The sequence below is a fragment of the Artibeus jamaicensis genome, unplaced genomic scaffold (assembly GCF_021234435.1).
Source record: "Artibeus jamaicensis isolate MK-2021 breed Jamaican fruit bat unplaced genomic scaffold, CSHL_Jam_final scaffold_3151, whole genome shotgun sequence".
Classification (NCBI taxonomy): domain Eukaryota; kingdom Metazoa; phylum Chordata; class Mammalia; order Chiroptera; family Phyllostomidae; genus Artibeus; species Artibeus jamaicensis.
This window is the reverse complement of record NW_026522037.1, coordinates 671,793-694,178: the sequence shown is the minus strand read 5'-3', so window position 1 is coordinate 694,178 and position 22,386 is coordinate 671,793. Positions and strand designations below refer to the sequence as shown.

Here is a 22,386-nt window from a genome sequence, read left to right as displayed (position 1 = left end):
CCACTTTTAGATGAATGGGACACTTCCTAGGTGCGGGTCCATGAATGGCTTCCTCCCTTAACTGCTGGGTCGCTTTGGCCATTTGCAGCGGCTTCTGGACGACCCTTGGCTGCGCTGACCAGTCCAGGCGCTGGACTCCCAGCCTCGACTCCAGCCGGCCAGCACTGCGCTTTCACAACCGCCCCCTGTAGGTGCTCACCTGAGCCCCACCTTCTAGTGGTTCCCGAACAGTGTGTTCCGCAGCTCGTTGCCCTCCGAAGTACCTACCGGGTCTTCACCTGCATCACTCCCCTGTCCCTCCCGTCAGCTCCTGGAGACGCTCTCTCTAGGCTTCTCCCCCAATTGCTCCCAGCTCCTTGTTCCTGGTGGGGAGGGGGCTACAGCCAGAGGTCCGGGACTTCTGAGGCTCTGGGATTGTGTGAGATTCCCAAGCCCTTCTGAGGGTCTGCGTGAGCACGGAGCCCCGTCCTCCGCTGCAGAGGAGTCAGACTGTGCACGCCAGGACCGCGGGGCTCTGGCGTGGGGCTGCCCTCCACGCCCGCAGGAAGGAGCTGGAGGCAGGTGGCAAGTCCCTTTTGTTCTGCGCTGTGTCCCTAAGACTCCCTTCTACCTCCCCCGGTGGGGACTCCAGAGCCCGCCTTTTGGCCCGTAAATGAGAGAGCACTTCTCTGAAGGTCCAGCACGTGTTGTTTAGAACCCGCGCCACCCTTTTCAGCCGTGTGTGCTTGGTCAGGTCACTACTATCATCAGCCTCAGCTGCGCAAAAAGAAAGTGACAGCTCCCATCTCTCGGGAGAGATCCGCGACTGCAGGACACCGCCGGCCTCCCGCCGCCAGAGGACGATGCAGGCACCGAGCAGGCGCCACGGCCCCTCTCGCCTACCCGTTCTATGCCGCTGCAAGATTTTGCTTCCGGTTTTTCTGGCAGTCGGGCCGCTCAGATTGGCTTCTGGTTCCGGGGTGGCCGTGGCGGCGACGAGCGCTGGGTGTCGTGGGCTGCTTGTTTGGGTACCGCGGCTGTCGGTGACATCGACCCTCCCGGCGGTTCCGAGGTGGGGCTCGCGCGGCCCTTTCGGAATCGCTCCTCCCGGCAGGGCTCCACTGCCCCAGGTCCGACGCCCCGAGCGGCTGAAGAACGAATGAATGAGCGAGCGGGTGAACAACTACCTGGCACCAGTCTCTTAGTGACAGCCCTGCAGCGAGGAGCGGCGAGGGGCAGGGGACGCCATGAACCGCACCAAGCCCCCGGCCGTGCGCAGGCCCAGCGCCGCGGCCAAGACCTCAGGTGCGCGGCTGCTGCCTGCGCGGGCGGCGGCTTCCAGGGTCGGGGTCGAGGGCTTCAGTGGGGGAGTTGGGACAGCCGTGACGGCCTCGGGAAGGCTGCTGTCCCGTCCCCGTCGGCATCCGAGGCCGCAGACGCGCAGACGGTAGCGAAAGGAGGCCCGCCGGAGCCCCTGTGCGACAGTGGGTGCGGTGCTGAGCCGCCCGAGTCTGGTAGCCTTCACCTCACATGCGTGTACGATAGGGTCGGCCTGGATGACAGCACTGCGGCTATCAGCTGGGGATCTCTGGGTGGCTCGTTTCTGGTCACCCTGATCCTTCTTAGGTCCCCTGGAGGTAGTGGGAGGTTGGGGTTCTGTGCCCATGTTTTCCCACCTCTGCGCTGTGTGACTGTTGCACCTTTCTCCACCTCCCTCGCTGTGCAGGGCACCCTCCGCCTGGGGACTTCATTGCTCTGGGCTCCAAGGGTCAGGCCAGTGACTCGAAATCGGGGTCTACCCTGCTGAAGCCTGCACCTTCTGGCTTGCCTTCCGAGCGCAAGAGGGATGCTGCAGCTGCTGCCCTGGCTGGAGCCACAGCCCTGCCAGGCCTCACCAAACGCCCCAAACTATCCTCCACGCCCCCTCTGAGTGCCCTGGGGCGTCTGGCCGAGGCTGCAGTAGCAGAAAAACGTGCTATCTCTCCCTCAATTAAAGAGCCATCTGTGGTCCCAATTGAAGGTAAAGTCAGTTTCTGACAGCTTACAGCCTGAGACTCTCACTTGCTGGGTCTCAGGTGGGTGCACTGTGCCTGGTGGCTTTGGGGGGACTGGAGGGGCAGCCTCTGTGGCCACCTGCTCTGACGCCCGCCCCCCACAGTCCCGCCCCAGGCGCTGCTGGATGAGGTGGAGGCGGCGGAGCTGGAGGGCAACGACGACAGGGTGGAGGGCGTGCTCTGCGGGGCCGTGAAGCAGCTGAAGGCCACACGGGCCAAGCCCGACAGCACCCTGTGCCTGAGCCTCATGTACCTGGCCAAGATCAAGCCCAACATCTTTGCCACAGAAGGTGTCATTGAGGTGAGGCGGGGGGGCCCAGAGCAAGATGGGCCCTTGGCCCTGTGGTGCTACTCCCTCCTAGGCCCATCTGCCTGCCAGGCATGCTGTCTCTGCTGCATGTGCAGTGCAAGGCTTCCCTTGGCAATAGGCACTGTCTCTTGCAGGCTCTCTGCAGCCTTCTACGTCGGGATGCCTCCATTAACTTCAAGGCCAAGGGGAACAGCCTGGTGTCTGTGTTGGCCTGCAACCTCCTCATGGCTGCATATGAGGAGGACGAGAACTGGCCTGAGATCTTTGTCAAGGTGAGCCACCTCCCCAGGAAGCTTGGTGAATGTGCTCCTTTGCGGTGAAGTGGGCAGAGGGCCATGGGAGCAGGGGGGATAGCTGGATCCCGGGAGGAAAATGGAGCAAACAGCGAATTCCGTCAGGGCGGCTGTCTGGTGGCCCAGGGCGTCCTGTCCTCTGCGCAGGCTGCTAGGAGGTCTTCTCGGGAGTCCCGTCCGGGTAGCTGGCAGCATTCAGGGAAGTGCTTGTTCCCCCCCTCCCACGGCCCAGCCCCGGAGCAGCCGAGGGCAGGGAGCAGTGAGCCACCTGCGGGGCCTGGACGCCAGCCTCTATCCTGGGCAGGTGTATATTGAAGACTCCCTGGGGGAGCGGGTCTGGGTGGACAGCCCGCACTGCAAGGCGTTTGTGGACAACATCCAGACGGCCTTCAACACCAGGACGCCCCCCACGAGCATGCTGCTGCAGGGGGAAGTGGGGCGCAGTGGAGGGGACCTCAGTGCAGGTGAGAGAAGCTGAGCTCCCAGGCGGGGCTGGGAACTGGGGCTTTCAGTGGAAGGGGAGGGCTCACGCCCCCTCCCTCCAGGGAGCCTGGCTTTAGGGGGGCGGGTGCTTGCAGAGTGGGCGGGTGTGTGTGTCCATGAGACCCCTGATCGGCAGGGAGCAGCCCACATCCCTCGCTCACCGAGGAGGAGGACTGCCAGACGGAGCTCCTGATCGCCGAGGAGAAGCTGAGCCCTGAGCAGGAGGGGCAGGTCATGCCCAGGTAGGCCTGCGGCCCGGCCCCTGCCAACACGACCCCCGTGGGTGGGTGGTGGCAGGGCTGGGCTCGTGAGGACAGCCTCCCTCCCTCCTCCTGCCTCCTCCCCCCTCTGGCCTAGGTACGAAGACCTCACGGAGAGCGTGGAGGAGTATGTCCTGGATGTGCTGCGGGACCAGCTCACCCGACGCCAGCCCATCGACAATGTCTCTCGGAACCTGCTGCGGCTGCTCGCCTCCACCTGTGGGTACAAGGAGGTGCGGCTCATGGCCGTGCAGCGGCTGGAGATGTGGCTGCAGAACCCCAAGGTGAGGGCAGCGTAGGGTCTGCGGGGCCCACCTGTCGCCGAGGTGGCAGGGCGAGGCTGACGGTGCTTCCCCGCAGCTGACACGGCCGGCGCAGGACTTACTTATGTCTGTGTGCGTGAACTGCGGCACCCACAGCGCTGAGGACGTGGATGTCATCTCCCACCTGGTCAAGATCCGTCTCAAGCCCAAAGTTCTCCTCAACCACTACATGCTGTGCATCAGGTGCGGCCCAGTGGGGGCTGCGGCGGGAGCGTGTTCCAGGGGTGGCCCGGCCCATGTCAGCACCCCTTTGCTTGGCTCGTGTCTAGGGAGCTGCTGAACGCACACAAGGACAACCTGGGCACCACCATTAAGTTTGTGATCTTCAACGAACTGTCCAACGCCCGGAACCCCAACAACATGCAGATCCTCTACACAGTGTTGCAGCACAGCTCTGAGCTGGCGCCCAGGGTAGGGGTCGGCGCCGGGCAGCCGGCGTGCACCAGGACCCCAGTGCGGCTGTGCCGGGGACCTTGCAGGGCCTGGGGCTGCAGAGGGGCGTGTGGCCTTTTCTGTGACACTGGGTGCCTAGAAGAGGCCTGTGGGGTGAGGCTGGGCTGCATGGGAGGATGCTCGGGAGGCAGGGCTATGTCTTGCGCTCTGGACAGCGGAGGGCCCAAGGGCTTCTGCAGTTGTCCCTGCAGCCCCACACGGGCCTCAGGCCTGGCGGTGAGTCTGCCGTGCTCAGCCACCTTTTGAAGGGACCAGAGGGTAGCACTCCCGTGACGGACATGAGCCAGGCTTCTGGATGGCTCAGCTGTGTGTTGGCTGTCGGGGCCGACGCAGGGCCAGTCCTCAGGGTTGTTCTCTATCCTCCTGCACCCCAGCGTGTCAGGAGAGGTGGGGACCAGTTGTCCACTTGGGGGCTGGGGGTGTGGCGGGCCCAGCCAGGGTGCTCGTCCCTGTGACCAGGGCGCCCTGCAGCTGACTGCTGCTGATTCGCCTGTCTCTCGTTTAACGAGGACCAGCCCCCACAGGCCAGCTGCCAAGAGGGACACAAGAGGTGGTGCTGCTCTCAGCTTGTGCCTGCCACCACCCCAGCGGAGGGTAGGCTGGGTCTGTGCTCGCGTGCTGACATGCCTGGCTGAGCTGGAGGGAAGCAGGCAGGCATCCCGGCACGGCTCTGGAAGCCTCGAGGGGCCGCCGGAGGCCCCGCTGCTGGGCGTGAGGCCAGCAGGAGCCACAGGTGAGTGTGTGTGTGGCCTCTCTCTGCCCCAGTTCCTGGCCATGGTGTTCCAGGACCTGCTTACCAACAAGGACGACTACCTGCGGGCCTCGCGGGCTCTGCTGCGTGAGATCATCAAGCAGACCAAGCACGAGATCAACTTCCAGGCCTTCTGCCTTGGGCTCATGCAGGAGCGCAAGGAGCCCCAGTATCTGGACATGGAGTTCAAGGTGTGCCTCTGCTGCCCTCGGCTCATGGCGGATGTGCCGGAGCTTCCCCTCTGCTGACGCTCACTGCCCCTCTCGTGCTGTTTGTGATGCACTGGGCTCAGTGGTTGGCAGCTGCATATGCAGCAGCCGGTGTGGGCTCCATCCTGGGAGGGGACCAGGGAGGGGCTGGTTGGGTGCCCCCAGGGGAGTCAGCAGCCTCTGGGCTAGGTGAGGAGGTGGAGACAGACTGGTAGCTGTTGGGACTAGGGGGGCCCAGGGGACAGTGAGCAGGGACCAGGGGACCAGGTCTAGCTGTGTGGACCAGGCAGTCTGCTCTGGGGAGGCTTTAGAGTGAGGGACAGGGCGGAGGGAGCTGATGTTAAAAAGCAGGTGCTGGGCAGGTTGTAGAGGATGGTGAACACTACCAGGCACGTTGGTCGACGGCCTGGGTGGTGACAGGCTTCTCGGGGGCAGGGGCTTTGTCCAGCTCTGCTGGCTGAACCTCCTCCTCATGGCCTGACCCAGCTTTGCTGCTGGTGCCTGTATGCAGGGGACACCTGAGTGTGGGAGGTGTGGGCAGGGTCACCGGTGCAACCCCACCATGCTGGGCTGTGCTTGCAGGAGCGGTTCGTGGTGCATGTCACGGATGTGCTGGCCGTGGCCATGATGCTGGGCATCACGGCCCAGGTGAAGGAGGCTGGCGTCGCCTGGGACAAAGGGGAGAAGAAGAGTAAGGACTGGACTGTGCTCGGGGCCCGGGCTGGGCTGCAGTGGGTGCTCCTGTGGCTGCAGACCATCCCCGAGGTCGGGCCTATAGCTGTGGCTCAGGAGGCATTTGGGGCCTGGAGCTGCGTCCCAGGCCCCCTGGTGACCCCCTCCTCCCTTCCAGACCTGGAGGTGCTGCGCTCCTTCCAAAACCAGATCGCCGCCATCCAGCGGGACGCGGTCTGGTGGCTCCACACCGTCGTGCCCTCCATCAGCAAGCTCGCCCCCAAGGACTACGTGCACTGGTAGGGCTCATGTCCTGCTGTGCAGCAGCTCTGGGCAAAGACGCGGCCACTTCCCAGGGCTGACAGGTGGCCCGTGACAGGGCTCGCCAAGCATGAGCCTGTTGCCTTGGCTGTGGCCCCTGGCTGACAGCAGCCGCTTGGGGGCCACAGGAGTCGGTGGAGAGCACTAGTCCTTCGTGCTGTGTGACACTGGGGATGTCCTGTGCACTGGTGGGGATGGCGGTGGGGTCCCATCTGCCTGGGGTCAGGGCCATGGAAACCCCACTGTGTCGCCTGCCAGCCCTGCAGATCTTGGGGGGGGGGTGCTGGGGACCCTGGAGGAGCTGTCACAGGGGGCTGCTGACCCAGGAGAGGGGCATTCTCAGGCTCCACCCCCGATGACCCGCTTGTCCCCGCAGCCTGCACAAGGTGCTCTTCACCGAGCAGCCGGAGACCTACTACAAGTGGGACAACTGGCCACCCGAGAGTGACCGCAAGTGAGCCCTGTGCGCCCGGTGGGTGGGTCCACTCCAGGCAGAGTCCGCAGTGCCCTGCTCCGCGCGGACCTGGGCGTGTGTTGCCGGCACTCCCAGAGGTCCATGCTGTGCCAGTCGGGCTCCCCACCCCGCACCTCTGGCCACACCCAGGCCACTGGCGCTCCCTTTGCTTCCCAGTAGCCCTGCACACAGGTCCTGCCTTCCCCCTCCCCCCTCCTGGCTCATCCCACCCTCTTGCCCATCCCAGCATGGTGCCTCGGGGCTGTGACTGGCTCATTGCCCTTGGCTCTGAGCGCACAGAGGCATCAGGAACCAGCCACCCGGGAGGAGGGGGGTGGCCCTCCCGTGCTGGGCTGTGGTGCACTGGGTGCAGGGAGTCGCCTGTGGGCCCAGGGCTGCCCTGCTGAGCCCACCTCCTTGTCTGCCCGCAGCTTCTTCCTGCGTCTGTGCTCTGAGGTGCCCATCCTGGAGGACACGCTAATGCGTGTCCTTGTCATCGGGCTGTCCCGCGAGCTCCCGCTTGGGCCTGCTGATGCCATGGAGCTCGCTGACCACCTAGTGAAGCGAGCAGCGGCTGTGCAGGCGGACGGTAGGGTCCCTCGGGCTCTGTCCCGGCCCTGGGGGTGCAACTCTCAGGTCAGCCCGCCTCCCCTCCCCCCACAGTGCCTGCTGTGCTGCTGTCCCCAGCAGTCCTGCCTGTTCTCTGGACCAGCTCGAATGCCACCAAGGGAGACTTGCCTCAGTCTCCCCCAGCTGGCTCAACAGCTGCTCCCACCGCCCACGCTGGGTTCTGCTGGTCGCACTTCACCTCCTGTCCGGGGTCCTTGCCAGTCCTCCCCTTCTCCCTGGCTTCTGGGGAGCAGGCCCCATTGTCTCGCTCTCTGGCATCCCGTGGCTTGAGTCCCTCGCCCTGGCACCCACTGAGTGGGCTCTGGGCCTGTGTTTTAGACGTGGAAGTGCTGAAGGTGGAGCGGGTCCAGCTGCTCGACGCTGTGCTGAACCTCTGCACCTACCACCACCCTGAGAACATCCAGCTGCCCCCTGGGTGAGCACTTCGGGCCCCCACTTGTGCGGCCCCCCACTCCCCCACCCCAGGCCCTCTCCTTCTACCCTCAGGCTCACTGTCCACAGTCCCACGGGGCTTGAGCGCTGCCTGCCCCTCGAGGCGACCCTGGGCCTGTCCGAGGACCCCCGCCTGCCTGGCAGGACCGCCGCCTGCCCCTGCTGTCCTCGGGTGCCGCGGCTGTTCGTCCGGCATCGCACAGGCTCCCTTCCAAGCCTGTTGGCACGCACTTTTGTTCTGGGACGGCGACAACCGTCCGCTCTGCTCCCGTGGCCCCTCGCTGAGGTGGCTCACGCGTGGTTCCTCGTTCACAGTCTGTGACTCAGTGTTGTCAGTGCGTCTGCCCAGGCCGTGTGGCCATCACCACCTTCATGTTTGAGAACACCCCACGCCCACACTGAGGCACAGGCCCAGTTTCACGGACGAGGAAGCAGCTGTAGACTCGTCCAGGCCCCGAGCCGGGCTGACGCCACCCTGCCCCGCGCTGACACTCCTTCCCACCCGACCTTGGTGCAGCTGGGCTGAGCGTGGGCAACCTCGTGTTGCAGGTACCAGCCCCCCAACTTGGCCATCTCTACCCTTTACTGGAAGGCGTGGCCGCTCCTGCTGGTTGTCGCTGCCTTCAACCCGGAGAACATTGGTGAGTCCTGGCCCTTGTGGGTCCTCGGCTGGGCATCGTCACTGCCTGGCCTGGAGTGGGGCCTGGACATGAGCCAGGAAGAGGGGCCCCAGGTCTGGTGGGGGCCCGGGCGGGCTTGCTGTGTTCTGGCTTCCACCCACAGGCTCCTTGCCTCCTAGGCCTGGCCGCCTGGGAGGAGTACCCCACACTGAAGATGCTCATGGAGATGGTGATGACCAAGTGCGTCGGCTAGCCCACTGCTGAGAGGGGACGCCCGAGGGGTGGCCTGGTTGGCACCAGGAGAAGGAGCGCAGGCCGGGCACCTGGCTGCACCGGAGTCTCGGCAGAGCTGCCCCCTGGGCTCCCATTTCTTGTGGGCTAGAATGTGTGAACTTGAGTTTTCCGGCTTTCTCCTGTCCCCCTGGTTGCAAGGTGGGGGTGGGTGTCGAGGCTGCAGGGGCCTCCTCCCTGGTGGCGCTAGCGTCAGGCTGGTGGGGTGACATAGGTGGGAGTGAGCAGTGCTGGCTGGAGAGTGAGGCCGATGGGGAGGAGATGGATCAGAGGCGGAAGGAGTGAGGGCCGCCTGGCCCCCACCGCCCCCTGCTCGGAGTGCAGGCGCGGCAGGGTGACCGCTCCTCCTCGTCCTCCCTCAGTAACTACTCCTACCCCCCGTGCACCCTGACGGACGAGGAGACCCGCACGGAGATGCTGAACCGGGAGCTGCAGATCTCCCAGCGGGAGAAGCAGGAGATCCTGGCGTTCGAGGGGCACCTGGCAGCCGCGTCTACCAAGCAGACCATCACCGAGAACAGCAGCCTCCTCCTGTCTCAGCTCACCAGCCTGGACCCGCAGTATGAGCCGTGCCCCAGCCCCAGCCCCAGCCCCAGCCCCTCGGCTGCTAGGGTCCATGGCAGTGGCTCGTACTGAGCCTGGGGTGGCGGTGGAGGTGGGGTGGCCGGGGTGCAGCCTCTGGGCAGGCTGCCCTCCCGGTCTTTGTGGAGTAGGCCTTGGTGAGGCCGAGAGGGAGAACAGCCAGGTTGGGAGTGGGGGGCCCTGGGCCACTGGGAGCAGGGCGAGCCTCTGGGGGCAGGCGGCTCTGCGGTGGCTCCTGATGGCCCTGCTCTCTGGCCTTTCAGAGGACCTCCCCGAAGGCCGCCCCCTCACATCCTGGACCAAGTGAAAAGCCTCAACCAGTCCCTGCGCCTCGGGCACCTGCTGTGTCGGAGCCGAAACCCGGACTTCCTCCTCAACATCATCCAGAGGCAGGCATGTCCCGCCGCTGCAGGGGAGCAGCCAGGGGTCGGCAGGCCCCCCAGGGGCTTCAGTTCCCCAGTGTTAAACGAGGCCACAGCCAGAAGAGGGCCCTGGATGCATGGGCTGTAACAGCCTGGCACCCGCAGGGCAGGACTGGTGTCTCGGGGCTGGGGGCGGGCCGTTGGGCCGGGGTGGGGCCGAGGCAGGTGTGAGGTGGGAGCTGAGCGTGGCTGTGCTCCCCAGGCCTCGTCCCAGTCCATGCCCTGGCTGGCCGACCTGGTGCAGGCCAGCGAGGGCTCCCTGGACGTGCTGCCCGTGCAGTGCCTGTGCGAGTTCCTGCTGCACGACGCTGCTGCCGCTGCCGCCGCAGAGGAGGAGGAGGAGGGCGGGAGCAAGGAGCTGAAGGCCAAGAAGCGGCAGGTCCGTGGCTATCGCCCTGCAGGGACAAGGGGACCTCAGGGTGGGCCAGCTATCCCCACACCGGCCCCGGCCCCACCGGCCCACCGTGAGGTCCCCTTGTCCCTGCAGAGGCAGCAGAAGCAGCGGCAGCTGCTGGGCCGCCTGCAGGACCTGCTGCTGGGCCCCAAGGCTGATGAGCAGACCACGTGTGAGGTGCTGGACTACTTCCTGCGGCGCCTCGGCTCCTCCCAGGTGGCCTCCAGGGTGCTGGCCATGAAGGTGAGCCCACAGCCCCGCCCACTGTCCCTGCCCTCCTTGGCATCTCCTTCCCTGGGGTGAGCAGTCACCTGCCACGAGTCCGTCGGCTTCTGCTGGGGGGGGTGGCTGTGCTGCTGCTCTCTCCTCTCTTATAGCAGCTGTGGTGGGCATAGCGCCTGTCACCAGCAGCCCACCTGTCCCCTGTGCTTCAGGAGCCGGCCCGCCCCCGTTGGGCACACTGGTGGAGGCCTGAGACCAGCTGACTTGGGTGTCTGCTTTCAGGGCCTGGCGCTAGTGCTGTCAGAGGGCGGCCTGCGGGACGGCGAGGAGAAGGAGGCGCCAGCGGGGGAGGACTCGGGGGATGCGGAGGCCCTGCAGGGCTACCAGTGGTTGCTGCGCGACCTGCCCCGGCTGCCCCTGTTCCCCAGTGTCAGCGCTCCCGCTGCCCTGGCGCTGCAGCAGGCTGTGCACGTGGAGACCGACCCCCAGACTGTCAGTGCCTATTTGGTCTACCTGTCCCGGCATGCACCCGTTGGGGAGCAGGGCCAGCACAGCGACCTGGCCTTGGTGAGGAGGTGGCGGCCGGCAGGGTTGGCCCTTGAGGGAGGGGTCGTTCTGTCCAGAGCAGACGTCGAGGGTGGGAGAACCACGGAGAACCAGGGGCCGGTTGGTGCCAGGCCAGCCGCTGTCTTCCAGGCCAGGTTGGCTTGGCCGCACCCAGGCATCCTGCACTGCCGCTCCTGCTGGGGGGGTAGCTGGGCTCCGGCACGTTCCCTGGTTCTCCTCACCTGCTCCTGTCCAGGTGGCTTCCTCCTGCGTGGCTCTCCCTTGGGCTTGCTGTGGCGCAGTGGCCGAGGGCAGCACCTATGGGGAACAGGGCAGACCAGGGCCCTAGGGGCGGGCTCTCTCTGCCCAGGTCCCTGCCCCAGGGCCAGAGCCTCAGCCGCAGTGTGGAGTGCATGGGTGTGCAGACTTCCCTTTGGGACCTGAGGTCACGCACTCTGGTCATGGCTAGATGGTGGCAGTGGGCCCTCTCCCTGTGGGACAGCTGGTGACAGCCACAGATGCTGCCAGGGCCGTGCCCTCTCCCGGGAACCCGCTGGGCTGAGGGCTGAGGGGCCCTGTGCGCGGCGCCCCACCCCGCCACAGGCACACTGCTGGTGGTAACTGTCCTGGAGCACAGGCGGCTTGTTGACTGTTGGCCCAGCTGTCGGCCCAGTGTGGGATGGAGACCCTGACGGCCACGCTTGCCCCCAGGACGTGGCCCGGCTTGTGGTGGAGCGCTCCACCATCATGGCCCATCTCTTCTCCAAGCGCTCCCGTGGCACCGAGTCCGACGCTGTGCTGGCTGCCCTGCTCTCCATCTTCTCCCGCTATGTCCGACGCATGCGCAAGAGCAAGGAGGGGGAGGAGGTGTACAGCTGGGTGAGGCTGCTGCCCCGTCCCTGCAACCTCGGCCCCACCCTGTCCCACCTGCGGGCCGGCCCTCACCTGCCCTTCCCTGCAGTCGGAGTCACAGGACCAGGTCTTCCTTCGCTGGACCGGCGGGGAGGCGGCCACCATGCACATCTTGGTGGTGCATGCCATGGTCATCCTGCTGACGCTGGGCCCGCCCCGTGGTGAGCTGTGGCTTTGCGCAGGAAAAGCCTGGCCTGCTTGGGTGTGGGAAGGGCCCTATTCCCGCCGGCCAGGGCCTCCCGGGGGGAAGATACATGGGACTCCTCCCCCTGCCTATCCAGGGGTCCTAGGGGGCACACGGCACCCTTTGTGCAGCGGGACCACAGACAGACCGGCTGTGCATTCTCACCGTCCAGCCACACGCAGTGCTGGCATCAGGAAAGGCCCGTGGGCAGTGCCTGGGCCTCCACCTCCTTACCCTCGGTCCCACCACTGAAACTTGGGGTTTCACAGCAGATGCCGTGCTCATGGCCGACTCTTACGTTCCCCCAAAGCCTCCGTCTGCGGGGAAGGCGAGGAAGCTGGTGGGGGCTGCAGTTGTGCGCAGGGCTGCGGCTCCTCGGATGGGAGGTTGGGAAGGGCCCCGCGGAGCCGGCCCAGCTTCTCACCCCACTCTGACTCCTGAAGCTGGCGACAGTGAGTTCCAGGCCCTGCTGGACGTCTGGTTTCCGGAGAAGAAGCCCCTGCCTACGGCCTTCCTGGTGGACACTTCGGAGGAAGCGCTGCTGCTCCCCGACTGGCTGAAGCTTCGCATGATCCGCTCTGAGGTCCCTCGGCTGGTGGACGCAGGTGTGACCCGGGTTGGGCTGCGAGGCTGGGAGAAGGAGGGCCAGGCTCACGCCCCCAGGAGCACGCCCGGGAGAATGCCTGTCCTCGATCCTGTTCCTCAGGCGCGAGGCCAAGGGCCCGACATGAACAATCACCTCGGACCGGGGAGGGGAGGCCTCAGGGTTCTCGGGGACACGCGGTTGGGCAGCGTGTGGGCTGCGGGGCCATGGGCGGACGGGGGGCCAGGCGCAGTGGGCTCACTGAGTGGACGACCTCAGCCCTGCAGGACCTGGAGCCCCAGCAGCTGCTGCTGTTCGTGCAGTCCTTTGGCATCCCCGTGTCCAGCATGAGCAAGCTCCTGCAGTGCCTGGACCAGGCCGTGGCCCACGACCCCCAGACCCTGGAGCAGAACATCATGGACAAGAGTAAGGGCCGGGGCCCCTGCACTGCTGGGCAGCAGCGGGACCTGGTGTGTGCGGTGTGGGGTTGGGAACAGAGGGGTGGGCAGGGGCGCACAGAGTCCTGAGCAGGAGCGTAGAAGCTGGGGTGCTCAGGGGGGCTGGGTCATCACCGTCCAAGCCAGCCTGGGTGTTGTCGTGCCCTCGGGGGCGGGGTGGCCAGCCCCACCTGCTCCTGCTGAAAGGCCCAGCAGAAGGCTTCTGAAGTCTGGGGGGATCCCAGCTCCTGTGGGCTGGGTGCTGACCCATTGCTGTTCGCAGACTACATGGCGCACCTGGTCGAGGTTCAGCACGAGCGAGGAGCGTCAGGAGGCCAGACTTTCCACTCGCTGCTCACAGCCTCCCTGCCTCCCCGGCGAGGTACTAGCCCGGCCTGTCCCCAGACCCAGCAGAAATGGTTGCCACTGGCAAGTGTTGGGGCTCCTGGCCCAAGGCTCTCTTTGTGTGAGGGGTGAGCCTCTGGGCCAGGATGGCCTTATGGGCACGGCCCCGGCTGAGGCCCGCCCCTCTTCCTGCAGACAGTGTGGAAGCACCGAGACCCAGAAGCAGCCCAGAGCCACCTCCAGGCCAGGGCAGGGTCAGGGCCGGGACTCAGGTGCGGGTGCTCGGTCCGGAGGACGACCTGGCCGGCGTGTTCCTGCAGGTACCACCGCTGCTGCCTGGGTTGCCCTCTGCCCCATCCCTCCTCCTGCCTAGGGGGAGGGCTTTTACCCGGAGACTCTAGATGGGGTTGAGAGACAGCTCTGGGTCCTCACAGGGAATGGAGGGCCTCTAGCACAGGCCTTGGGCCAACGAGGGGGTGGTGGTGGTGGTGGGCACAGGGCGAGAGGTTCAAGGGCCCCGTTCTGCCGCAGTCGTGCCGACCTCTGCCCTTCCTCTGCCCAGGTCTTTCCGCTCAGCCCAGGCCCCCGGTGGCAGATCTCCAGTGCCCGCCCTGCTGCCTTGGCGCTGCAGCAGGCCCTGGGCCAGGAGCTGGCACGAATCCGCCAGGGGACCCCCGAGGTGCCGGGCGTCGCAGTGCGCCTGCTGCAGGCCGTGGCCCCCCTGCTGAGCTCCCCACGTGGCGGGGCCCTGGTGGCATCCATGCAGCGCAGCCACTTCCTCGCCTGTCCTCTGCTGCGCCTGCTCTGCCAGTACCAGGTGGGTGCGTCCTCGCCGTCCCCATGGGCTGGGTGGGCCCCAGGCCCCGTCCTCACTGTGGAAACTGCCCCACCGGCAAGGGAGGGGTGGTGTCAGCCATGTGCCTGTCACTGGGACATGCTGGTTTTGCCAGAGTCTCCTTGCTGGGTTCAGGTCACGTGTGTCTTGTCATCTGTGTCTCTGTGTGTTGTGTTTAGTCTTTTCTTGGGACCCCGTGAAGGTGAGTGCAAACCGCAGGTGCCTTGCCCGCGGTGGTGTACAGGTGACGTTCAAGGTCCCGGAGCCCCTGGGGAGCCCTGTGTCCCAGGTCACAGCCTTGGGCGGGTCCTCTGAGCCGCTGTGAACACCGGCTGTGCTTGTCCCCGCAGCGCTGTGTGCCCCAGGACACCGGCTTCTCGTCGCTGTTCCTCAAAGTGCTGCTGCAGATGCTGCAGTGGCTGGACAGCCCCGGCGCGGAGGCTGGGCCTCTGCGGGCACAGCTCAAGCTGTTTGCCACCCAGTACTCGGCGCGACGCAGGATCAGTGATGGTGAGGACAGACGGGGACGGGTAGCCAGCACCTGCAGTGAGGGGACAGCCCTGTCGGTACCGAGGGGTCTGTATGCTCAGAAGCCTACAGGCCTTTTGGGAGGCATGCGGGGGGCATCGGCGATGCTGGGGCTCCCAGCTAGGCCAAGCCGGTAGGTCATGTGGGTCTGTTCCTATAGTGCGCAGTGGGTTCCTGCACCTGGCCGAGGCCCTGGCCTTCCGTGGGGACGTGGAGGTGGTCAGCTCCACTGCCCGGTCCCTCGTCGCTGCCCTCCGGTCTGGGGAGAAGTGTGGCGTGGAGCCCGAGCTTGTAGACAAAGGTACTGGGGCCCAGGCTTGCACAGACCCAGCCCAGCGGGCCTTGTCCAGGCTCTACTGGGCATTCATGCCCATGACAAACCCACACCTGTTTCTGACTGGCTCGCCCCATGGTCTCCCTTCACCCCAAGGCAGGTCCCCAAGCCTTACCCACTGTTGGTCAGCCCGGGTGTGGGCCCACCAGGCGCCATTGGCCCAGATGGGGGGCTGTCCCAGAGTCCAGTGGTCTGGGGACTGCCTGGCTCTATTTCCACGCTGAGTGATGCGGCCTCTGTGCCCCTTGCAGTCCTTCGGGGCCTGATAGAGGTGCGGTCACCCTACCTGGAGGAGCTGCTGTCTGCCCTCTTCTCTGCCACCTCCACCTTCCCAGCCTCCAGGCCTGTCGCCGTGGTGAGCTCCCTGCTGCTGCAGGAGAAGGAGGAGCCCCCGGCTGGTGGGCAGCAGGACACCGACGGCGGCAGGTGAGCGGGTAGGGCGGCAGCCAGCCCCGTGAGCAGCCCTGGCCAGTGCCCCTGAGTTCTCCACTCCCTTTCAGCCCAGAGGCCGTGTGGCTGGGACCTTGCTCAGGGCTCCTGGTGGACTGGCTGGAGATGCTGGACCCCGAGGTGATCAGCAGCTGCCCGGACTTGCAGCAGAGGCTCTTGTTCTCCCGGAGCAAGGTGGGCTGCGAGCTGCCACAGACCGGCCACTCTGTGTGCTGGGGCACAGGCTGGGAGCGGGTGTGTGTCGTTCCGAAAGGGACAGGCGACCCCATGGCCAGCAGGTTCGGAGCGGAGCCCAGCACCCCTGACAAGGGGGATGGGTCCTCTCAGCAGCCGGGGCTGTCCTGGGCCCTGCAGGGAGGGCTGGGCCCTCAGGTGCCCGTCTGTCCGCAGAGAACTCTGGAAGCCCGGAGCGCAGCTGGGACAACCTGGGCTGTGCCTGCTCTTGGGCCTGTGGTCACAGTTGCACGATGGTCATTCCTGAGTCTCCTGGACAGCCCCGGTGCCGGCGGCTGCATGCAGGACGTGGTTTTGGTTCATCCGGCACATTGGCTTGTGGTGTCCCCGTCTCTGAGGAGTCGGGTTGTCTCAGCACGTGTGTCTTCTGCAGAGTGGCTGCCGGGCCTGGGATGCAGGCAGCCAGGGCCACTTCCAGGGCGGGAGCTCCAGGTCTCCCTCCCTGCAGCCCCCCTCTCTGTTATCTGTGGCCCGAGCAAGGATCACCCAGGCTTCCTTCCTCCCCAGGGCAAAGGTCAGCCTGGCCCTCACGTGCCCACCTTTCGACCCTACCTCCTGGCCCTCCTCACGCACCAGTCCAACTGGTCCACGCTGCACCAGTGCATTCGTGTCCTGCTGGGCAAGAACCGGGAGCACAGGTGAGCCCCACCTCCCACCTGCCCCTCTGGCTCCCCTGGGCCCACTGGGCTGTCTGCCCGCTGGGGTTCTTCCTGCTTGGCCCAGTGACCCCAGTGGGCCCCTGCTCCAAGTGACCCCAGGGCAGATAGCCAGGGCACGGGACAGTCCACTGTCCTCGGATCTCGTCAGGGGCTGTTGTTCACACGGTGCTTCTGGGGCCCAGTGTTTAGCAAACCTGCGGGTGGGCAGGGCCGATATGTGGTAGGGAGAGGTCCGGCAGGCTGGGGCCACCGTGCCGTCCCACCGCTGACCTGGGCCCTTATCTTGAGAGCTCCTGGTGGTGTCTGTGGCCTGAATGTATCCTTGCATAGAGCCTCTCAGTGTCCCCTTCCCACCCCACCACCGCCACATTGCACTCTGCCCAGAAACCAAAACGGCCCGGAGCTCAGCCCCGCTCCTCACCCCCTTCCTCATCCACCCCCCCAGGTTCGACCCGTCAGCCTCTCTGGACTTCCTCTGGGCTTGCATCCACGTGCCTCGGATCTGGCAGGGACGGGACCAGCGCACCCCGCAGGCAGGTCTTGGGAGCACCCTGCCTGCAGGGTGGGGTGGCATGTGGGAGCCCTGCCTTCCGTCCCAGGGCTGATGGGCTGGTGGGCCTGCTGCAGAAGCGGAGGGAGGAGCAGGTGCTGCGTGTCCTGGCCCCCGAGCTCGTCGGCCTGGTGGAGCTGATCCTGGCAGAGGCGGAGGCCAGGAGCCAGGATGGGGACTCCGCGGCCTGCAGCCTACTCCAGGCCCGGCTGCCCCTGCTGCTCAGCTGCTGCCGTGGGGACGACGACAGCGTTAGGAAGGTGACTGCGCACCTGATGGGCTGCATCCACCAGTGGGGCGACAGGTGAGGGTGCCGCCTGCTCCCGGGCTGACGGTCCCGGGCTGACGACGTGAGCAGCACACTGTGAACCGGGACTGGGCACCCCGGCCCCGTCCTCCGCCCTGCCAGCCCCTCACCCGCCCTCCCTGTCTCTCCCAGCGTGCTGGGCCAGCGCTGCCGGGACCTGCTCGTGCAGCTCTACCTGCAGCGGCCGGAGCTCCGCGCACATGCGCCCGAGGCCTTGCTGCACAGCGTGGGCGCCACCGCCAGCAGCATCTGCAAGGTGAGGCCGGTGCCCTGCTCGTGCCTCGTGCCTCTGCCGAGGAGGTGGAGACCCGAGCTGGGGACCAGAGACACGCGCTTTCTTAGACTTCAAAACTGCGCAGGAGCCTGGTGTGTTGTGGTGTCCTATCTGGGGCCCTGTCCCCACTCCGACTTGGTGGAGGGTCTCGGACGTGGCTCTTCTCCTTAAAAGTCCTCAGCGTGGGCCAGAGAAGAGCAGTGTCTCCTGTAATGAGGGGCCACCGGCTCAGGAGCTGTGTGGTGCTCAGGAGGAGATTTGATGGTTACATGCTCTGTAGCCACCTGCAGCCAGGAGCGTGCCCTCGCCCGCAGTCTGCCCTCTCACCCCGCCCCTCCTCACATCTGCTTGCCAGCCTGTCAGTCCGCAGACTTGTGTCTTGTGCCCCCTGCAACGCAGTCACTTTGAGACCCACATGTGCCACAGGTGTGGGTGGAGCGCTTGTTTTCATGGCTTCTGTGGGCCAGGCCTCCTGCTGGGGTCCACCTTGGGGGGGTACTTCTCAGTGTGGGGCAGGAGGCAGGCCTGAGGCCCCTGTGCCCACGTCCCTGCGGAGTGGCACATTGTTGCTCCGCGCCAGCTTGCTTTGTGTGTGTTTCTCTGTCGTTTCACACAGTTGGTCGGACTGGGCCTGAGATGTGTGGTTTTCCCGTGCTCATCAGGTCTTTTGGCCCAAATGAGAGCTTTTGTGGAGAGGGGTCGACTTGAAATACTGACTATTTGAGTTTGGGGACTTTGGCTATAGCTCGTTGGCCCGCATATGCACCAGAGAGCGTTGGGGAAGATTTCTCTGGGCCACTGCACAGCCCGCCTAGCTCTGTCGCAGCCCCTGCAGGCCGGCAGCAGGCTCTGGGGTGGGCAGGTGAGGTGTGCAGGCCACAGCGGCCCCAGCCTCTGCCCCTCCCTCCCAGCTGGATGTCCTCATACACCGCTTCATCATTCTCCTCGCCGACACCAGCGACTCGCGGTCATCCGAGAGCCGTGTGGCCGATGCCAACATGGCCTGTCGGAAGCTGGCTGTGGCCCACCCCATCCTGCTGCTCAGGTACCAGCTCTGCTCCTGGCAAAGGTGCTCCCGCCCCACCCGAGGGGTCACGCCAGACGGGCCAACAGCTGGTGGGGGGAAGTGCACAGCTGCAGCCAGGAATGGCCCAGCCACGAGTCCTTGATGGGGGGTCCGGGACCCCAGCAGAGGGCAGTCAGCACATTGCACCTCCTCAGAGATCCAGAGCCATCCGGGACAGGCGTTTCAGCCGGCTCCCGTGTGGTCCGCGTGTCCCTGTGTCGGGTGGTCGGGACCACCGAGCACTCTTCCTGTCTCCAGGCACCTGCCCATGATTGCTGCTCTCCTGCACGGCCGCACCCACCTCAACTTCCAGGAATTTCGCCAGCAGAACCACCTGACCTTCTTCCTGCATGTACTGGGCGTACTGGAGCTGCTGCAGCCGCAGGTGTTCCAGAGCGAGCACCAGGGGGCGCTGTGGGACTGCCTGCTCTCCTTCATTCGCCTGCTCCTGGTGGGTGACCACCTCTGCCCCTGTGCACACCCGGGCCCAGGGTGGGGACCTGCTCCTGCATCCTCCCCAACCAACTGCCCCCTTCTCGTACCAGCTGCTTCCACAGCCCTAGCCAGGCCCATCTGACCAGGGCAGGGGTGGGTCTTTGACCCGCCCCAGGAAACTAGCTCTCACCCTGGGAAGCCCCCAGCTTTTCACGTGCCCAGTTGGGATTCAGGGCTGCCTTCTCTGCAGCTGCCCAGCCTCTGCCGAGCCTCCAGTCAAGTGTCACCCTGTCTGCTACAAGGGGCTTGAGGAGCAAGGCCCCTTTTGACCCTTTGGGACCCTTAACACCCAGCGGCCAGTCGGAGCTGGTGGCCTGGGTGGTGTCCAGGGTCCCTGGGGAGGCCTTGGGGGCAGCGTGGTGGGCGGGGTGTGTTCAGGCTCTGAGCCCCTCGCGCCGCATGGTGGCCCTGTTGCAGAACTACAGGAAGTCCTCCCGCCACCTGGCCCCCTTCCTCAGCAAGTTCGTGCAGTTCACCCACACGTACATCACACGCAGCCCCGCGGCCGCTGTGGCCTTCCTGCAGAAGCATTCTGATGCGCTCCAGTGAGTGTGGGCAGGGAGGGCCCCCCCCCCGGATACCACCCCCCCAGACCCGCATCCTCATGGTTGGCCTGTGTTCTCCCCAGCGACCTGTCCTTCGACAGCAGTGACCTGGTGATGCTGAAGTCCCTCCTCGCGGGGCTGAGCCTGCCTAGCAGGGATGGCCGCGTGGACCAAGGCCTGGACGAGGAGGGTGAGGGTGAGTGGGCCCTGGGGTTCCACAGGGAAGGGACTGCAGGCCTGGCGGCAGCACGGCAGCCCTGAGAGCCACCTCCAGAGCACCTGGGCGGCGTGGGCGCGTGTGCAGGCAGCACGAGAGGCGGTGTGGCCTGTGTGACTGCCCAGCGCCTGCCCCTCCACGGAGAATGGCCAGGTACCTCTGTTCTGTCCTTGTCTCTGCCCCGTGGCCCTCGCCACCCATCGGTGACCCAGCGCAGGGCAGGGCCATCGTTGCTCCAGATGTCCAACAAGTGGCCGGTGGGCCAGTGTGCGAGTGAGTGGCCGGAAGCCCTGTAGGTGCTGGCCCTTCAGGGCCTCTGCTGCCAAACCGTGGGCGTGGAGTGTGACTCTTGGCAGTATTGGGTGTCTGGAGCCACATGTCAGTGAGCACAGGGGACAGGCACTCCCCTCGGCTGCTGTGGCGTCATCTTTACTGAGCACCAGCAGGTCACCAGGTGCCCTACTCAGCCTGGGGTGGTGGTTGTGCCTCCTGGGTGTGGAGGGTCTCCTGACGGCACCCCCAGGGGGACTTTCCCGGGCAGTGCTCCTGGTCCGGCCGTTGGCCTGCAGGCGATAGCACTGGCCTCCTGTCTTCCAGATGAGAGCTCAGCCGGCTCCCTACCCCTGGTCAGTGCCTCCCTCTTCACACCTCTGACCACGGCCGAGGTGGCCCCCTACATGAAGAGGCTTTCCCGAGGCCAGACTGTTGAGGGTGCGTGTGGGGCCTGGGGCCCGTGGGCAGTTGCTGCGGGGCCTCTGGAAGAGCAGGCCCCACTGGGCCTGGGGGCAGAGGGCGCTGGGGGAGGGCAGGGGCACAGGCTGGGAGGAAGGCCGGCAGCTGCCCTGGATGACAGGCTCCAGACAGCAGAGGGTGTGGGGGGCCTGCAGGAGGGAAGCTGGTGGTGGGCCTGCTGACGGTTGGTGTCCCCTGCAGGACAGTGAGGTCTGGTCCGGGGGTCAGGCCACAGGGCACCTGTGCAGGTGGTACTGGGGTGCCCAAGAGTGACATATGTTGGTCTGGGCTGCCACCTGTCAGGAGGGGTAGAGCCAGGGCCTCTGCGTCCAAATGCAGACCCTGGCCCTCAGGCCTGCCCAGAGGAGGGTCTCGGGAAGGGGTGATCCTCTGGAAGCTTCTCCGACCACTGGCGCCTTGGTCAGGGATCGCTGTCCTGGTGCAGCTGGAACGCTGCTCCTGGGCCTCCCCAGGTGCTCAGAATGGTGCAGAAAGTTCTGGGAGGTGTGAGCACCAGGGTTCTGCTCAGTCACACTGCACCTGGAGAGCCCTCCAAGGCTAGGCTGTGGCCCACCTGGAGGTCCTCGTGACTCCCCCGACCTCTTCCGCCACCTGGTGGGGGGGTGGGGCCCAGGCCAGCCGAGGGTCCCGCTGCATTAGTCCGGCCCTCCCCTGCCCACCCCAGACCTGCTGGAAGTCCTGAGCGACATAGACGAGTTGTCCCGCCGGAGACCTGAGGTCCTGGGCTTCTTCTCGGTGAGCGGGGGTGGGGCCTGCTTGCGTGGGCATTTCAGAGGCCTGGACGGAGGGGTCCTGGGTGGAAAGCCTTCGGGGGTGGGGGCAGCGCGTGTCCCCCAGGCTTGCTCACAGTCCCCGCAGACTGCCCTGCTCAGGGCTGGCACGCGATGATGGCTTCCTGCCCATGGGTCAGCGGTCTGGAGCCACGCAGGGACTCGGGAGGGGCTTGGGGAAGGGGCTTCCCTGCTGTCATGGCAGCCGTCAGGAGGCCCAGATCCTGAGGGTTGAGGGCTTCTGGATAGCAGGGCTCCCTGTCCCATTCCCACCCCCACGCCCACCCCACCCCACAGACCAACCTGCAGCGGCTCATGAGCTCCGAGGAGGAGTCCTGCCGCAACCTGGCCTTCAGCCTGGCCCTGCGCTCCATCCAGAATGACCCCAGGTGAGGCGCCGCATGTGGCTGAATCGGGGCCCTGGGCTGTCCTGCCACGGGGGTGTGTGCCCACCAAGTGCGTTCCTCTCCCAGCATTGCGGCCGACTTCCTGCCCACCTTCATGTACTGCCTGGGCAGCCGGGACTTCGAGGTGGTGCAGACGGCCCTCAGGAGCTTGCCGGAGTACACCCTCCTCTGCCAGGGTGAGTTTGCGGGCTGCCCCACCCGGGCACCTGGTGCCTCTGCAGCCCCACCTGAGGGTCCTGTCTCCCCCACAGAGCACGCAGCGGTGCTGCTGCACCGGGCCTTCCTGGTGGGCATGTACGGCCAGGTGGACACCAGCGCCCAGATCTCTGAGGCCCTGCGGATCTTGCACATGGAGGCAGTGATGTGAGCCTGCCGGGGTCGCCGCACGCCAGCTCTGGGCCCCTTGACTTGCCCGCCAGGGTCCCTGGACCAAGCCCGGAGGCCTCCGGTTCGCCAAGACTTCCCCACCCACAGCTGGCGGCGATGGGGATCTGTCCACCAGTCGTCGCCCTGCCTGCGGGGACAGGGACATGGGGGGCGGCTATCCCCAGTGAGGGGCGGTGTCAAATGAAGCATTCTCAACTCGAGAGTTCTGGTGCTGGTGTGCTTGTGTCCCATCTGCCTGGCCAGCCAGCTCCTGGCTGGGCGTGGGGGGATCACAGGGATCTGTCCAGAGACAGGAGGGCCTGCCTGCCCTGGTCTGGGTGGTGTCAGGAGGGGAGAGGGCAGTCCCCAGGCCCCTCCTGGCCCTAAGGCCTCTTCTGGGGAACAATTCCCACCTGCCCCCGGTGGGGACCTGC

At 66.0% G+C, this 22,386-nt stretch overlaps 1 protein-coding gene across 2 annotated transcripts; it reads left to right on the top strand.

Annotated features, from left to right (window-relative positions):
- Positions 1-959: 959 nt before the first annotated feature.
- Positions 960-22,173, top strand: INTS1 (integrator complex subunit 1). Of its 2 annotated transcripts, none has more exons than XM_053656994.1 (46): positions 960-1,284; positions 1,706-1,999; positions 2,138-2,334; positions 2,478-2,615; positions 2,941-3,100; positions 3,256-3,361; positions 3,477-3,663; positions 3,740-3,885; positions 3,972-4,113; positions 4,921-5,097; positions 5,698-5,806; positions 5,966-6,086; positions 6,485-6,562; positions 6,994-7,151; positions 7,511-7,607; positions 8,174-8,265; positions 8,424-8,484; positions 8,898-9,095; positions 9,381-9,510; positions 9,742-9,918; positions 10,027-10,176; positions 10,438-10,722; positions 11,413-11,580; positions 11,663-11,774; positions 12,241-12,402; positions 12,660-12,806; positions 13,101-13,199; positions 13,358-13,482; positions 13,725-13,979; positions 14,348-14,507; positions 14,686-14,826; positions 15,111-15,285; positions 15,360-15,483; positions 16,051-16,181; positions 16,648-16,735; positions 16,830-17,056; positions 17,192-17,315; positions 18,245-18,378; positions 18,658-18,850; positions 19,312-19,439; positions 19,523-19,629; positions 20,254-20,367; positions 21,074-21,144; positions 21,477-21,568; positions 21,653-21,762; positions 21,838-22,173. In XM_053656994.1, exons 1-46 carry the CDS (start codon positions 1,227-1,229, stop codon positions 21,951-21,953), a joined length of 6,564 nt encoding a protein of 2,187 aa, XP_053512969.1. In that variant the 5' UTR covers positions 960-1,226; the 3' UTR covers positions 21,954-22,173. The 2 variants fall into 2 exon arrangements, with proteins under 2 accessions (XP_053512969.1, XP_036993773.2); XM_037137878.2 differs by having other exon boundaries at positions 19,523-19,635.
- Positions 22,174-22,386: the final 213 nt, after the last annotated feature.

Bases quoted from the DNA above. Each gene is read 5' to 3' on its own strand.
- INTS1 (XM_037137878.2), top strand. From the start codon at position 1,227: ATGAACCGCACCAAGCCCCCGGCCGTGCGCAGGCCCAGCGCCGCGGCC. The intron at 13,483-13,724 runs GTACCACCGCTG...TCCTCTGCCCAG, and splicing joins TGGCCGGCGTGTTCCTGCAG to GTCTTTCCGCTCAGCCCAGG. The intron at 14,508-14,685 runs GTGAGGACAGAC...CTGTTCCTATAG, and splicing joins GCGACGCAGGATCAGTGATG to TGCGCAGTGGGTTCCTGCAC.